The 14298-nt window shown below is 45.9% G+C and overlaps 1 protein-coding gene across 3 annotated transcripts in view; it reads right to left on the bottom strand.

Moving 5' to 3' along the window:
- The window catches only part of LOC146035382 (uncharacterized), a 103567-nt gene that overhangs the window by 32047 nt on the left and 57222 nt on the right, over positions 1 to 14298 (bottom strand). For all 3 annotated transcript variants that reach the window (XM_083158791.1, XM_083158789.1, XM_083158790.1), the window contains exons 12-24: positions 13024 to 13178; positions 12056 to 12168; positions 10492 to 10610; positions 10180 to 10401; positions 8941 to 9069; positions 8688 to 8842; positions 7697 to 7784; positions 6666 to 6881; positions 3981 to 4121; positions 3719 to 3882; positions 2772 to 2884; positions 1738 to 1847; positions 291 to 506 (exon numbers count right to left, since the gene is read on the bottom strand). In XM_083158791.1, the coding sequence (XP_083014917.1) occupies positions 291 to 506; positions 1738 to 1847; positions 2772 to 2884; positions 3719 to 3882; positions 3981 to 4121; positions 6666 to 6881; positions 7697 to 7784; positions 8688 to 8842; positions 8941 to 9069; positions 10180 to 10401; positions 10492 to 10610; positions 12056 to 12168; positions 13024 to 13178 (1941 nt within the window). The remainder of the gene's footprint in view (positions 1 to 290; positions 507 to 1737; positions 1848 to 2771; positions 2885 to 3718; positions 3883 to 3980; positions 4122 to 6665; positions 6882 to 7696; positions 7785 to 8687; positions 8843 to 8940; positions 9070 to 10179; positions 10402 to 10491; positions 10611 to 12055; positions 12169 to 13023; positions 13179 to 14298) is intronic.

Genomic DNA, 14298 nt, shown 5'->3' with positions numbered 1-14298 from the left:
TACTTTGCCACCGATTGGGAATGGTAACGGGTGCAGAGCGCATCTGTGACGAAGTGAGGCACCTCGGCCGAAGCATGGCGAGCAAAGCAACGTGCTGAAGTGTCGACATTGACAGCAAAAAATAGTCAAAAACTCATGTCGACCTCTTCCATGTGTCAACCTCTTCCGCGTTGTCTGTGAGATATATCACATGGGCACAGCAGTGTCCATAAGATTCCATGGGGCTCCGAAGTTACACCCTAATGTATTAAGGTTGGCTGTGGGACTGCCCCGGATCATACGGAACTCACCAGTTTTCAGATAAGCGGTGACAGGGACCGTGGTGGAAGCCATCAGCCGCTTGCCCGTCACCAGTACATACTTGCTGTCCCAATGGGTGATACCACTGCAGTTCATCTCCAGGATACAGGCTTCCTTGGCTTGGGCCAGGGAGGAGAAAGAACCAGGGATGGAAGTTGCCGGCGTGAGCAATGCATGGCTGGGAAACTCTTGGAATAAGTCTGCACCTGGAAATATATATTGGGGTTACCCAGCGCCCCACTTCACTCATCATGTACATTATAACTGTAATCAGGGACACTGATGCTGATACTGTATAAGCCCAGCATGCATTCTGTTCCTGCCATTAATCAGTGTCTCAGGGAGATCCTGTGCTAGCCTTCCCATCCACATTCTGGATACCCAATGACTGCAATACATACTACTGTGGTAAGCCACAATTACCTGCTCTCCTTTCTGCAATCAGGGGGGGCTGTTGCAGAGTTGAACGTATGCCTGCTCGCACAGAAGGACTGATTCTGATTGGGAAGTAGAGCACGCCTGCCTACTTTTACTGTCTTCTCTCTGGGAGAAGCCCAGAGAGCTGACTTTCAGCTGCACTTTTGGGGCCACGCCCCCTGCATGGCAAATACCGTGGTTCACGGGTCTATGTGGAGGGGGCTGGGCTAAAATTATGCAATTTACGTCATTTTAGTCCTGCCTTCTCCCTGGAGAGCCACGAATCTCGGTATTTAAACAGCGGAACAAAGGAGATGGGGGGGGGGGTCCCGGGCCATGGGTGCCGGATGGGGTCCCAACAGTCGGGATCCTGACAGCACCTCCCGTGGGCCTTCATGTGCGGTGGCAGTGGGCTTCCAGCTCCCGTTCCACCATCTGGAGCCAGCAGAAAGGAGCAGGTGAGCCCCCCTGCATTACAAACACCACCACCCCGCCCCCCGCAATACATCAGCAGCCGCCAACCCCCCCGCATTATATACACCACCGCCTACCCCCCCAATTGCATACGCCACCGCCAGCACCCCTCCCAATTACCCAATTACATAAGCCGCCACCGACGAAATGGTTTGTACCAGATACAGTTACAGAACATGCTTCTTTGCTTCCAAATCAGAATCAAGCCCAGTGGTTATTGGTGGAATATGCACTGCACACCTAGCATAGGCCTGGTGCCAGTATGCACATAGTAAAACTCTGCATAGAAATGAATATATGCATTCTTGCTGTGTACAACATATGCCCAAACAGCTTCAATCTGAGTACCAGGCCCAGTGTGTGAGCGCTGTAATAACTGGCCAATCACAGTACTCGCAGGAAGGTGCACAGGTGACGGCAATGTCACTCTTCCTGCAATAAATACAGAGGAAGGGGGACAGGAATGGGTGTAACTAGACACAATGGGGTAGATTTACTAATGATATTCCATGTATAATAATTAGCACCCAATAGAAGTTGTCTCACCTTCATCTCTCTCGCAGATCCAGGGTCTCTTGGCTGCACAGTCCCTCTGAGACACGAGCTTCCCGCCAGATTCCAGCTCTACACAACCAGGAGATTGCACATCGCTGAGCCTGCAAAAAGCCAAATAGTCAGATTGTGGCATGTCATTGGTTTTATTACTAGATCAGTTCATATAGTTACATAGTAGGTGAGGCTGAATAAAGACTTGCGTCCATCTAGTTCAACCTATGTTTATAGTAACTTATCCCTTGTTGTATAGTATGTTCTGATATTTTAAAGACAGATTATGTTACTTATTCATACCCATGGATGTTTTTAACCAATAAATGTTTATCCAACCTTATTTTAAACGTATTTATAGTGTCTGCCGACACCACTTCTCCAGGAAGAGAGTTCCAAAGTTTGACTGCTCTGACTGTAAAGAAATTTTTTCTTCTGGATGAACAAAATCTTTTTTCTTCTAATCTAAACTCGTGCCCTCGCGTCCTAGATTCCTTTCTAATAGAAAAAAGGGTGTTTGACAGTTCCTTATATTGGCCCCTAATATATTTATACATGTTGAGCATATTGCCCCTTAAACATCTTTTCTCTAGTGTAAATAGTTCCAAATTGTTTAATCTTTCCTCATAGCTTAAACAATTTGGGACTATTTACACTAGAGAAAAGACGTTTAAGGGGGGATATTCCTTACTTTGCCCTGGGACCTGGTCTCTGGGGGAACACAAGCAGAGGGTACAGTAGATCTCCTATCTAATCCATTTACAGTAGGTGGGACCACAATTGCTAAGAGGGCTGAGAGTGGAAGGGGGATGGTTCAAGGGTCCACAAAAGTGGGAGGTATGCAGAAGAGCTGTATCCTATCTTCATGGGAACCAAAGTACAGGTCTGATCCTGATGATGATAATGCATGACTGAAAAGCAGAGCTGTTACCAGACGATGTATATAGTAAACATTGGAGGATGGGGCATGGAAGCCAACAAGTCATCTGAAGGTGGGCAATTTGTTTAATGCTACGGTGTGGTTAAATACTGACCATGGGACCGTTGTATCTGCTGGTGCTCCTCCGTCCCATGTCCATGTTCCGTCTCCATCGATGTCATTGAGCCCGGTCCAGCTGGTTCCAGGGATCATGGCAGCAACCCACATCTCACAGAGCAGAACACAAAGAGGTCATTCAATCAGCTTTATTCATAAAATACAATATATACTTAATCCTGAAAAAAATGTTGATCTCTAGAACTGGGAGTTCTATTGAAGATGGGATGCTGCTATTGGCGACCAACCAGAATTTATCTATTATCTTCTAGAAGGTTCTAAATAAATAAGAAGTAGATTGTGATTGGTTGTCCATAGTGTGGGCAACCAATCACAATCTACTTCTTATTTATTTAGCACATTCTAGAAGATAATAGTAGAATCTGATTGGTTGCCAATAGCAAAATTCCATCTTCAATAAAATGCCCAGCTTAGTAAACCCCAAGATGTCTGGTTAGTCTCCAGCTTGTCCGCCTTATGGACCCAGAACACAACACGTGTGGAAACATTTTGGGGCCCGATAGAGCCACGTAATATGCAGCAAACTCTAAAAACTGAAAGGTTTCGTTGCTTGCCTGCGGGTGCCAATGCCATCTCCAGGGTTCCTGTATCCCCGCTCCCCCCAATAGGATCCCTCTGTCGCCTCCGCACTGCAGGTCATACATAGCTTAGCAGTGTTAGGGATCACGGGCACACCAGCTTTTTGGGGCAGGTGTACACACCGGAGTAATACTGAATTTCTCTAGTATTTGATTATTCACCACCGCGACTCGAAACCTAAATAGGTTCCTTTAGGTGGCACTTATTGTTTTGTACTTTTCTATGTGAAACCCACTGACTGTAACAGATGTGTATTATTGACTTATGAACTTGGGACCTTATTCTGGTCAACACGCAATGCTGCAGATAAGGTGGTCAGGAAAAGTAATTAAGGTATTAATTCACCTTCTCTTCAAGGCTGTCAATGACCAGCAGGCTGGTTTCCTTGTAGTGGCTGCAAGCCGCCTTTGCCTCCATCCATGATTTGCTATCCGCTGTCTCTATATAGTAACAGTGACCGCGCCAGAACCACCATTTGGAGCCTTGGGGACACTTCTGACTGACCAGGCCTGACATACAGTACAACAATTAATTTACATCCTGTAACATTACCATCAATCCACACAAAAAGGAAAACAAGGTTATTGGGAATGGAGACTTCACATACCATGTGTGCAGGAGGGTGAATATTTTTGTACGCATTGGAAGAAGCTGTCACAGAGTCCCGTGGCGGGATTACAAATCTGTGACCTGTGACACGGAGGACACGTCTCTTCACAGTTCTCCCCGAAATATCCTACCGCACATGCTGAAGCAATGACAACACAACATAATATGAGGTCCAGGGCCATCTTAACACTAAAGAGGGCCCCTGTGCAAAATAATTTGAGGGGCCCCCACACACACCGATGTGCAGCAGTGGTGCCAATCCGGGCAGCGGGGGCTGGGAGCTTGTTGTAGCGCTATTTTTTCTGGGCGGTGTTTTTAAAATCGTCAGCGCTACCCGCCAGAAAATAGCGCTACAAGCTCCCAGGCGCCGCTGCCCGGATCCCCGCCACCACAGCAGTTCCCCGGGGCAGTGCCATCTTCCCCATTGGGATGGGCCCCTATAATCCTTGGGCCCCTGGGCAACTGCCCATTAAGCCCAATGGGAAAGACGGCACTGATTAGGTCACATACGCAGGTTTCGGCTTATACACCTCATTATGTCTATAGATTGTAAGCTTGCGAGCAAGGCCCTCCTACCTTTTGACTGTCTGTAAATACCCTGTTTTTTATATCACTGTCTCCTTTTGTAAAGCGCAATGGAATATGATGTGCTATATAAGAAACTGTTAATAAATACATAATAAATGTCTCATTTACAGGTAATTTGCTATTTGGTTCTATACATATTTTGACCTTAAAAATAACCACCAACTGGCTGTGCGGTCTGTTTATGGCCAGTCTGAAAAAATAATTTGTTCTGGGTACACCTCACAGCACTTAGGTCATCGGTTCCCTTCCCACCATGGCCCTGTGCGGAGTTTGTATATTCTCCCCGTGCTTGCGTGGGTTTCCTCCAGGTACTCCAGTTTGCTCCCACAATCACAAAATATACTGGTAGGTTAACTGGCTCCCAACAAAATTAACCCTAAAATGTCTGTGTGTGCATGTACATGTGGTAGGGAATATAGATTGTACGCTCCAATGGGGCAGGGACTGATGTGAATGTTAAAATATTCTCTGTAAAACACTGCAGAATAACTGGTAAAACTGGCACTAAATAAATAAGATATCAAACTAATGAAATACTGTACTTTCAGCAACTGTATTTAATCAGTGGCATGATATATTTTCTAAGGTAAGGGCAATAAATAAGTCTATGAAATATAATGCTACATACAGTATAGTTATTCAATCTTGGCTGAATTTCCTGGCTAGGCGAAAAATCGCAAAACATTCCCATTTTTGTCCATTTAGCTTTTTGTGTGTGTGTGTGGAGTGGGGTCAATTGGCATGGGCAAAAATGACAGCAAAACCCACAGCAAATTCGCCCAAAACCACATGGATTTGCAGTAAATTTGCCGATCCACGTGGTTTTCAGCAGTGCCAGATTTTTTGCCGGGGCACTGAATAGGGTGAGAAAAATTTGCCCCAAAAATGGGTGAAAAATTTAAATTGCTGATTTTTTGCAAGTCGAAAATTTCCCCTGGGACTGAATACCCCCAAAATGGGGAAGACTTATAATGGGGTGACATTAATACTATTTATGTTACTATTAACGTTTAGGGAATAATGGGGCAGATGTATTAAGCCTTAACAAGAGATAAATGCAAGGGTGATAAAGAGAGATAAACGTCCAGCCAATCAGCTCCTTACTGACTTTTTTCACACAGCCTGTAACATGGCAGTTAGCAGGTGATTGGCTGGACGTTTATCTCTCCTTATCTCCATTGGATTTATCTCTTGTTAAAGCTTAATACATCTGCTCCACTGGTCTTTTATTGAATATATTGTATAGGTGACCCAGAGGGAAACCTATACAGCTCAGCCTAACACAATTCATAGAACATCCACCAGGGGGTGCCAAAAGTGGGTGGAAATAATTACCCAGGTCTGGCCCTACCTGAAGGACTCGGGCAAGTCATAGATGAGGAATGCCCATCCTCTGTGCATGGCATTTTTAGTACATGGCTAAATGTACCTTGGCCCCTTCTAACACCTTGGCCACAGAATGCATCAGAGGTCCACGTCTGGTTGACTGATCAGCGAGGTCTAGATCAACAAACATGTGGTCAACCACTCATGGTCAAACGCGTCTAGTTAGACACCAAAAAATGGTTGGCAGCATCTAGATAGACATTAACAGAAGATCAACATAAACAAGAGGTCAACCGACAGTGACAAGATTGACGCGAGTTTTTCATGATTTTTTGTTTTAACCAACTTGTTCATACTTTGCCATCCCATTGGGCATAAAAGAGAATAAAATAGTGTGCCAAGCGCAGCGAGGAACCATGCCTGAAGCATGGAGAACACAGCGAGCCATGCGAGGGGACGCAGTACACTTAAACGGTGTCCATGTCAGACACAAAAACGTGAAAAACTTGTGTTGACTTGTCATTGTCAATCACGTTCCTGCCGACCGTTCGCTTGCGTTGATCTTGATGCTGCCAACTACTGTATTTGGTGCTCAGAGCCTGTGCTCGCGCATGTGCGCTGCCGACCGCGTGCGTGGTTCTCCGATTATCAGACGGGCAAATTCACAGCCCATCTGAACAAATCTGAATCAGGCCCAAGGAGTTTTTGGGATGATAGATAAATAAGTTTGAGTTGTGGAAGGAATGCACTCCTGTAAAACCACCCGTACCTGTCTTTGTATAGAGAGTAGCCTCTGATCCAGGGCTATCTGCGATTAATGTGCCGTCAACTGCATAGTAAATGCCACTTAAATTAACAATCCCGGTGCATTTTGTGGACATCATGTAACAGGCATCCTGGGCCTCTCCTAGTGACTTCTTCCACCAGAGTGCGGCGTCCGTACCCGAAATCAGTAACTTCTCAGGCAGTATAGCAAATGCAGTCTCTGAAAAATCAGATTTATTATTAGAACACGTAGAGAACTTTTTGGAGAGTTACCTATTTGAGAGCATTTCACCAACTTCAACTAGAGTTTGGGATTTTTTTTAAGTACTGCAGCTGTGCTGTGTTGTTTGCCAGTGAACTTGCTCAATAAAAAGATCTACACTTTGCGGGTCATCTAAATGCAGTCCGCACGACCATCCCCCCCCCCCCACACACACTTCAATTTCCCTCACACAAGCGAATGGAAGTTTAAACAACCATTTGCGTGCGGGGTGAAATCATTCGATGGTCACCGACCACCGATTGATTTCTACAGCGCTCCAAGCTCTAAAGCCCCATACACACGGTGTGATTTTAGCCATTATCATCGTGTGCACTGGTCGCTGATGAAAAAAGGAACACTGAGCATGTATTGCCCATGAAACACTGGGCATTCCCATAGGCATGGCCACGGCGCGCCGTCCCACTCCCCTCACCCGCACTGCTGTGTGCGAGTGGCCGGCGAATAAGCAATTCGCCGTGGCTGATTGCACAATGTTGCTGCACATGGGCATAATGTTTATGTACATGCGCAGTCTTTAAACATCGCTCCCGTGTGCGAACGTGCAGGGGGAGCAATCAAACTAGAATAACCTCCTATATGCGGTGCAGATGGTGATGCAAAGTCTCCATATTGATCGGTGAAGTACTTTTACAACCAGATGAGGACAGGGATCTGTGATCCAAATGTCACGCTGATCTGGCATCTTGGTGGTGACACAGAACAGCCAGAATACATTGCGTCATGTGCACCTATGCTAATGATTCTGGACTCACCCACAGGCCGCACGCAGTTCCACTTGGGGATTGATGGACATCTCTGTGATGGGTCTTCGTCTCTTTTAATGGCTTCAGCTTCACAGGCCTGCAGGCACAAACACTGGGGATTACCAAGTTTCTTATATTTCCGAAATGGGTACAGTGATCTACAGTATATGGGCCACTAGTCATGAAATACAAGTTGAAGCATTTTGGAAAGATCTCTCTTAATATTTACAAGTATGTAGAACAATCTGTACTATCTATCTATCTATCTATCTATCTATCTATCTATCTATCTATCTATATATATATCCATCCATCCCATTCTGGATTTTTTTTTATTGCTCTTTCCTGTAGTGTTTTTATTGCTTTAACTCAGGCATGTCCAAACTGTGACCCTCCAGCTGTTGTGAAACTACACATCCCAGCATGCCTTGCCATAGTTTTAGCATTCCCTAATAGCAGAACTGTGGCAAGGCATGATGGGACTTGTAGTTTCACAACAGCTGGAGGGCCACAGTATGGACATGCCTACTTTAGCTTAAGGGCCCGATCTAGAATTGATCGCTGTTGTGCGAATTTGCAGATCGAACGATTATTGAATGACTGTGAATGCTCGAGCCCAAACAGCGACAGAAATTGCAAATGGATCATAATCGCAAAGGGGCCTGGAGGTTGACTGACATGAACCCGGTGTTTGGGCGTGGTAACCAGTCGTTTTATGAGAGAGTCAGCCAAAGGCAGGTGTTCCCAAGCATTTTAAGGGAGTGTGTATGACATCAGTGCCGGCTTTGAACAGTTCGTCGATGTCGCAGAAGACCGGTAGGGTCAGACTTACCCACATTTGCCGAATTCGTCACCTTCCGATTAAACCTAAATTAGGCCCGATGTGTGTCATTCTTTCATATAAACCAGCTAGTATTTAAGGTTTAGGGATGAATTATAATTACCCCCAGAAGAAAAGGTGACAGAAGACCAGATGAGACTTCTGTGTGCTGACACTCACCACGTCCCACGTCATCTTCTCCTTCGCCTCGGTGTTCAGGAACCTCTTGCACAACTGATCGGCTTCCTGTCTGGACTCTATTAGCTCCGTTTTGACACATACGTCATTTAGGAAACTCCACCCGCGGAATGGGGGACATTTGATGTGGTTAAATACTGCAAGGAAATATGGCTGCTGGTCAGTACTACTTAGCTATGAAGTGATTTGCTCTGCACCATTGTAAGGTCACAATATTTGTTCTGGTGATGCTCACCATTATCCGGAGCTCCCCGATAAAATATCATCCCATCGCAAAGACTGGTAGCAGGATTACATTCCAGCCCAAACTCACAGACGGGGCATGATGTCTGACAGTCTGACCCCGAGTATCCTGGGGGGCATCCTGGGGAGGACAATGTATGAATAACTACCAGTTATTGTCATTTCTTCCCTTCCATACTGCATACCTCCCAACATATGTAAAGGTGAAAACTTGAGACTCACGCGGTGGAGCCACGCCTTGTGGGATGATGCTTCCTCGGGCCACTCCCCTGTTTTCCACCAGTCTGCAATGCTGAAAAGACCCAATCCTTTGGGGAGGGGGGGGGGGCACTAACGGCCTCGGGCATACCGGGGCGGTCCCACAAAAAAACGGGACAGTTGGAAGGTATGATACTGTATGTTGTGGCTGCTTCCTTTCAATTATTCCACCACAGTGTACAAATACTGCCCCACCAATTTCTTCCTTTCATTAAATGACTTGTTACTTCCACCAAGCCACCTATATATCTTTCTGCCCCAGCAATACCTAATGCTACCATCCTACCAATAACTATTGCCACCCACCACCCCAGTAATAACGACTGTAACTGCCGTCTCACCAATATCTAATAGTAACTTCCTAATAATGGGGCAGATGTATTAAGCCTCAACAAGAGATAAACGCAATGGTGATAAAGAGTCATACACGTCCAGGCAATCATCTCTTAACTGACATGTTACAGGCTGGATTTAAAAAATGACAGTTAGGGGCTACCTCCGTTTATTTCTCGGCTTAACATGTCTGCCCCGTTATTTGTTATTGCTACCTAGCCAATGTCTAATACTAGCACCCTGCTCAAGTCTATTGCTGCCACCCCACCATGTTATAATAGGGCCTCTCGAGCAATGGGGGCGATTCAGATTTGATCGGACAAAGAATGTGTGCCTGTTCCGATGGGCAGGGGCAGACACGGCTCAAAGTAGTGGAACGCCTAGTGTTTTATGGGCGTCCCCATGAAAACGCTGATCAAGCTGGGTGGCTAACGTCACATGACATTACACCCAACCCCTTTTCGGCAAACAGAAACAGACGACCATCAAAATTATTTCTCTTTCCTTTGGCCACATGCGAGGGGATGTGATCTCGGACACATCGCCTCGCCTGCTACCGAGGGGATCCGGGCAGTGGTCTGTTACTGATGCCTCAGCAAGGTCTTTTTCCAAACATCAGTTAGTATCACCAGAGACGTACGTGACTTTATATATGTTACTGCACCGCTGTCTGTATTCGGGTCTTCAAGATTGGCCAAGTGGTGGCCGTAATACAAGTGATGTGCTCCAAGCATTGTCACTACTGCAGAACACCCTAAGCCGAGTCTGGCACAATATCGCTGCGCCTCTCCAAGGGTCGAATAAGTGATCTCAGCAGATATAGAGCCATACAAGTATTTGCCCTTCATTGTAATATATGTCTCTGTTAATATAAGAGGAGAAAGACTGAGTTATCACAGTGCATTTGCCATTAGAATGTATTAGCAATGGGCGCACAGGCTGATAAACGTACCGGTTACTGCTGGTGACTCGCACACAACTCCCAGTTTCTGGTTACAGTCTTCGTCTTTAAAGAGACCGCCTTGGATGATCGAAACACAGTCATAGCTTTGTCTGGCCACAAGAAGATTACTGCAATGATACAGTGTAGCGTCAATCTTTTATCAGTTTAAGCATTGACGATAAAATAGAGACAACTCATTGCCAGCGCTTCCAAACATACGTATTGCGTTCAGCTTTTATTCTGACTTTAGATTGGTCTCGATTAACCCTTTAAGTGCCAACATCTCTGTGATAGATGAGCAAAATATCTCCAAAAATTGCCAGCGTCGCTCACATTTGTTATATAAATTCATTTAAAAATTTGTAATATATAAGGTAACCATTGCAGGTCATTATGAGGAATAATTTCACACCTATTTTGACAAATTCAGGGGGGGGGGGTAAGGGATAAGACCATAGTGATGCATCATCATACGAAAGACTAGGGTTGAAAAGCCTGGTTACTAATTATCTGAGTGTACCTATACTGGCGCCATCTTCCCAGTGTTATTTTTGGGAATATGGTGCCCTCACATTGGGGGTTATTCTGGTTGATTCGCAAGGCTGGCCGCCATCCATTTGCAGCTTGTGTTCTCACACACTGGCTGTGAATGAATGGTTGACACAAACATCTATTCGCAACCTGCAGGGGAATACCCACAACATTCGATGGTTGCCGACCATCGAATGATGTGGAAGGAAGACGCACATCTAAGGTTGCTCAGAGCAACCTTAGATGTGCATGCACATTCTGAAGGAAGCGGGCGGGCAGCTGACATCTGGTGATGTCAGCTACCCACCCCTGGTGCCCACGTCACCGGGCAATTTCCATGGGAACGCCCACCGTTTTCATGGTAATGCCCATGAAATGCTTGGCGTTCCCATGGGCGGGTCCCCCCCGGCACGCTGCCCCTGCTTTAAATCTAGTGGCTATATTGGCAAAATGAAGCTGGTGCCCACAATTTGCAGGCTATTACATGCAGGTCTATGCATAGCACTCATACATTCGCTCATAGCCCTGACAGTCAGCATCTGGAACATACAGTAAGTATAGGCAATGGTTATGGTTAGGCTGTGGGAAGGGAGGGTTAGCCACTGACATATTTATAATGGATGCAGTGTGTCCCTATGAGTCCAGGAGGGCCCACACCACACACACATTTTTCATTGCTTACTCCTAGGGACCCTAGTGCCCAAAGTCTATTGGTGTGCAGCAAGAGAGGATGGGGCCCAAATGCACAACGCGCAGGGGCCTCCTCCTCTCTGAGGTTAGCAGTGGGATAAGGAAAAGGGTTAGCATGCTTACTAAAATCTGATCAAATGGGATTCAGACTATCAGGATGCTGTAATCGGTATTCAGACATCCTGACTGTTGGGTTCCCATACCCAGCATGTAAAGATAGCAATGGAAATACCTCAAATCTTTAACATTGGTGAAAAATATATTTATTATATGTACAAAAAAGCAACGGCATATAAATATTAGCTTGCATTGAGTCACACAAGGGACACCACAACACAAATGATTCCGTTACTTGTATAGCTCTGGGTTTAAAGGGGCGCCATTGGTCCATACTCGATTGCCCTCAGTCTCTATGTCACTGAGACCGATCCAGCTGGGAGCCTTGACGTATCTCTTTAGCCAGTTCTGTAGAGAGATCAAAGTGACAGGATGGCCGTACCACACACCATAACATCCAATATTTAGATCCAATAGTCCAATGGTTTTTAATAGAAAAGTAAGAGAATTGAAAAGGAATGTAGGTGATAATAAATAGGACATAAAGGCAGGGACCATGATACGTTGTAATCAGAATTGCAGTCTTTGCTGTCTTATAAGGAGATGATATTATGTGTGACCTGTATTGTGTGATTACTGATTAGTTGTCCTGGATACAATTATCATTTTTGGGGTATATGGTGACAACATGACTTAGTGACATCTACATATATAGGGGGGTATTCAGTATGGGATTCCGACTGTCGGAATCCCGGACAGTCGGATCTGCATCAGCCTCTAGGTCGTTTGGAGGTTCGTCTAATACGTACGTCAGATGTAAAGTAACCTGACTGCCCAATACAGTGCATGAGACCAGTGTGTGTGTCCAGATGTTTTATCCTATCAAAGAACATTAAAGGGACTTTGAGAGTATCGGCATGTCAATGCCCCTGTGGGAATGTTTTGGATGGCCAGGATATCTTTATGGGGCCCTAGGCAGGCATCTAGGTTGCCTTGTGGCAAATCTATCCTCTGCACCTGTCCAATGGCATCCATTGTTGGGAAGACCTTAGCACGCTGGGGGGCAATGGAATGCAGCAGACGACAGTGAGGCAGGATAAGGTGGAGGAGTGGACTTAAGGCCGGGATGGGTCTACATGGGGTTAGGAGGGGAGGACCATGGTGAGACAGCTTACTCCGGGTCCCTTCACCAGTAATATTAAATACAAACACATGCATACAAATTCACACATAAAGTCATAGTAAAAGAGCACGTGTACTGACCAGTGTGTCCTGATCGTTCACTGTCATAAGATCTAAAGCCTGGATGTTCTGACAGAATTCCCTGGCCTCCTGCCAACTGAGGGTTCTGCTAGGAGGGATGTAGACACAACGATCCTTCCACTGCCTCCAGCCATCCGCTTTGGGGCAATGAGCCTCTGTACATAAAATTAGAAATGTATAGCGCACTCGTCACAACTTTAGGAGAGTGTTCACCCCATCCATTTCTCCAAATTCTCGATGAGCTCCCCCCCCCATCTCCCATCTAAAGTAAATGGAGATTGTAGGGAGATATTCAATTGCTGCATCACCCTGAAGGATAAGAGCTTAAATGCCAGTGCAAGCGGCTGATAGTGTCCAAAAGCAGAAATAATTGAATAGCTTAGTTGGGCGCCATCTAACAACTGAATTCCCCCCTTTTATTTAAATCAATGCAAGACTTGGCCGCATCTGCCTAAACCAGAGATTAGAATAACGTAATGCCAGCAGTCAAAATGGAGTGGATTAAACATCCCCCATAAGTGTGTCACACTGGAGCATGTGACTTGGGACCAATAGGGGCATAGACTGGGCAAAAGGGGCTGATTTTTATAGGGCAGGAAGAGAAGGGATCTGCCTCTTCTCCCTGCGGAATTTCCCGCCCTCCCTCCCTTTTTTTTTGGAATTCTGGTGGGGGGTGTGGGTTAGTCGCGTTAGCTGATAGGCGGGAAAGAACGGCAGAGTTATTCAATTAGTTCATACTTAGTGTAAGGTTGCCATTTTTTATTGGCCTATTTTTGCGGTGCTCTCACCTCTCATTGGCTGAGGCCTTAGCTGTATCACCCGTGACGGGGACAGCGACCTACCTGGCTTGGTGGGTTGTCAATGGGGTGGTGTAGTTGGATACCGTTTGTTTTTTAGGATTACGTCAGATTTTTGGGGTGGAGTTTGTGTAGTTAGCCGTTCTTTCTTGGCCACCATTAATTAAGATTAATTCAAAATAAAATAATCAATCTAGTTTAAAAGTTGCTATAAATAAAATCAGTTAACAATTTCTGCCAATCTATGCCTCCGAGTCTTCATTTCAGGTTATTAATTAAGATAGAAATGTAGGAGGCACCGAAGCTCCCTCCAACTACTGCCCTTTAGCTTCCCCTGGAGCTTTTGGCGACATCCCGGGGACCTTTCAGCACCAGTTACATCCCCCCGGTGCCAGTGGAGTCGAGGTGCGGGGCCGGGGGACACTCCGGGAGTCCCCGCCGGTTGCGGCCTACTCACCAGGGTGAAGCCGGGGCCTCG

Source organism: Crinia signifera, chromosome 9 (genome assembly GCF_055691185.1).
Source record: "Crinia signifera chromosome 9, ASM5569118v1, whole genome shotgun sequence".
In the NCBI taxonomy this organism is placed as follows: Eukaryota; Metazoa; Chordata; class Amphibia; order Anura; family Myobatrachidae; genus Crinia; species Crinia signifera.
The sequence above is the reverse complement of the archived record's forward strand: the minus strand, read 5'-3'. Positions and strand labels throughout refer to the sequence as shown.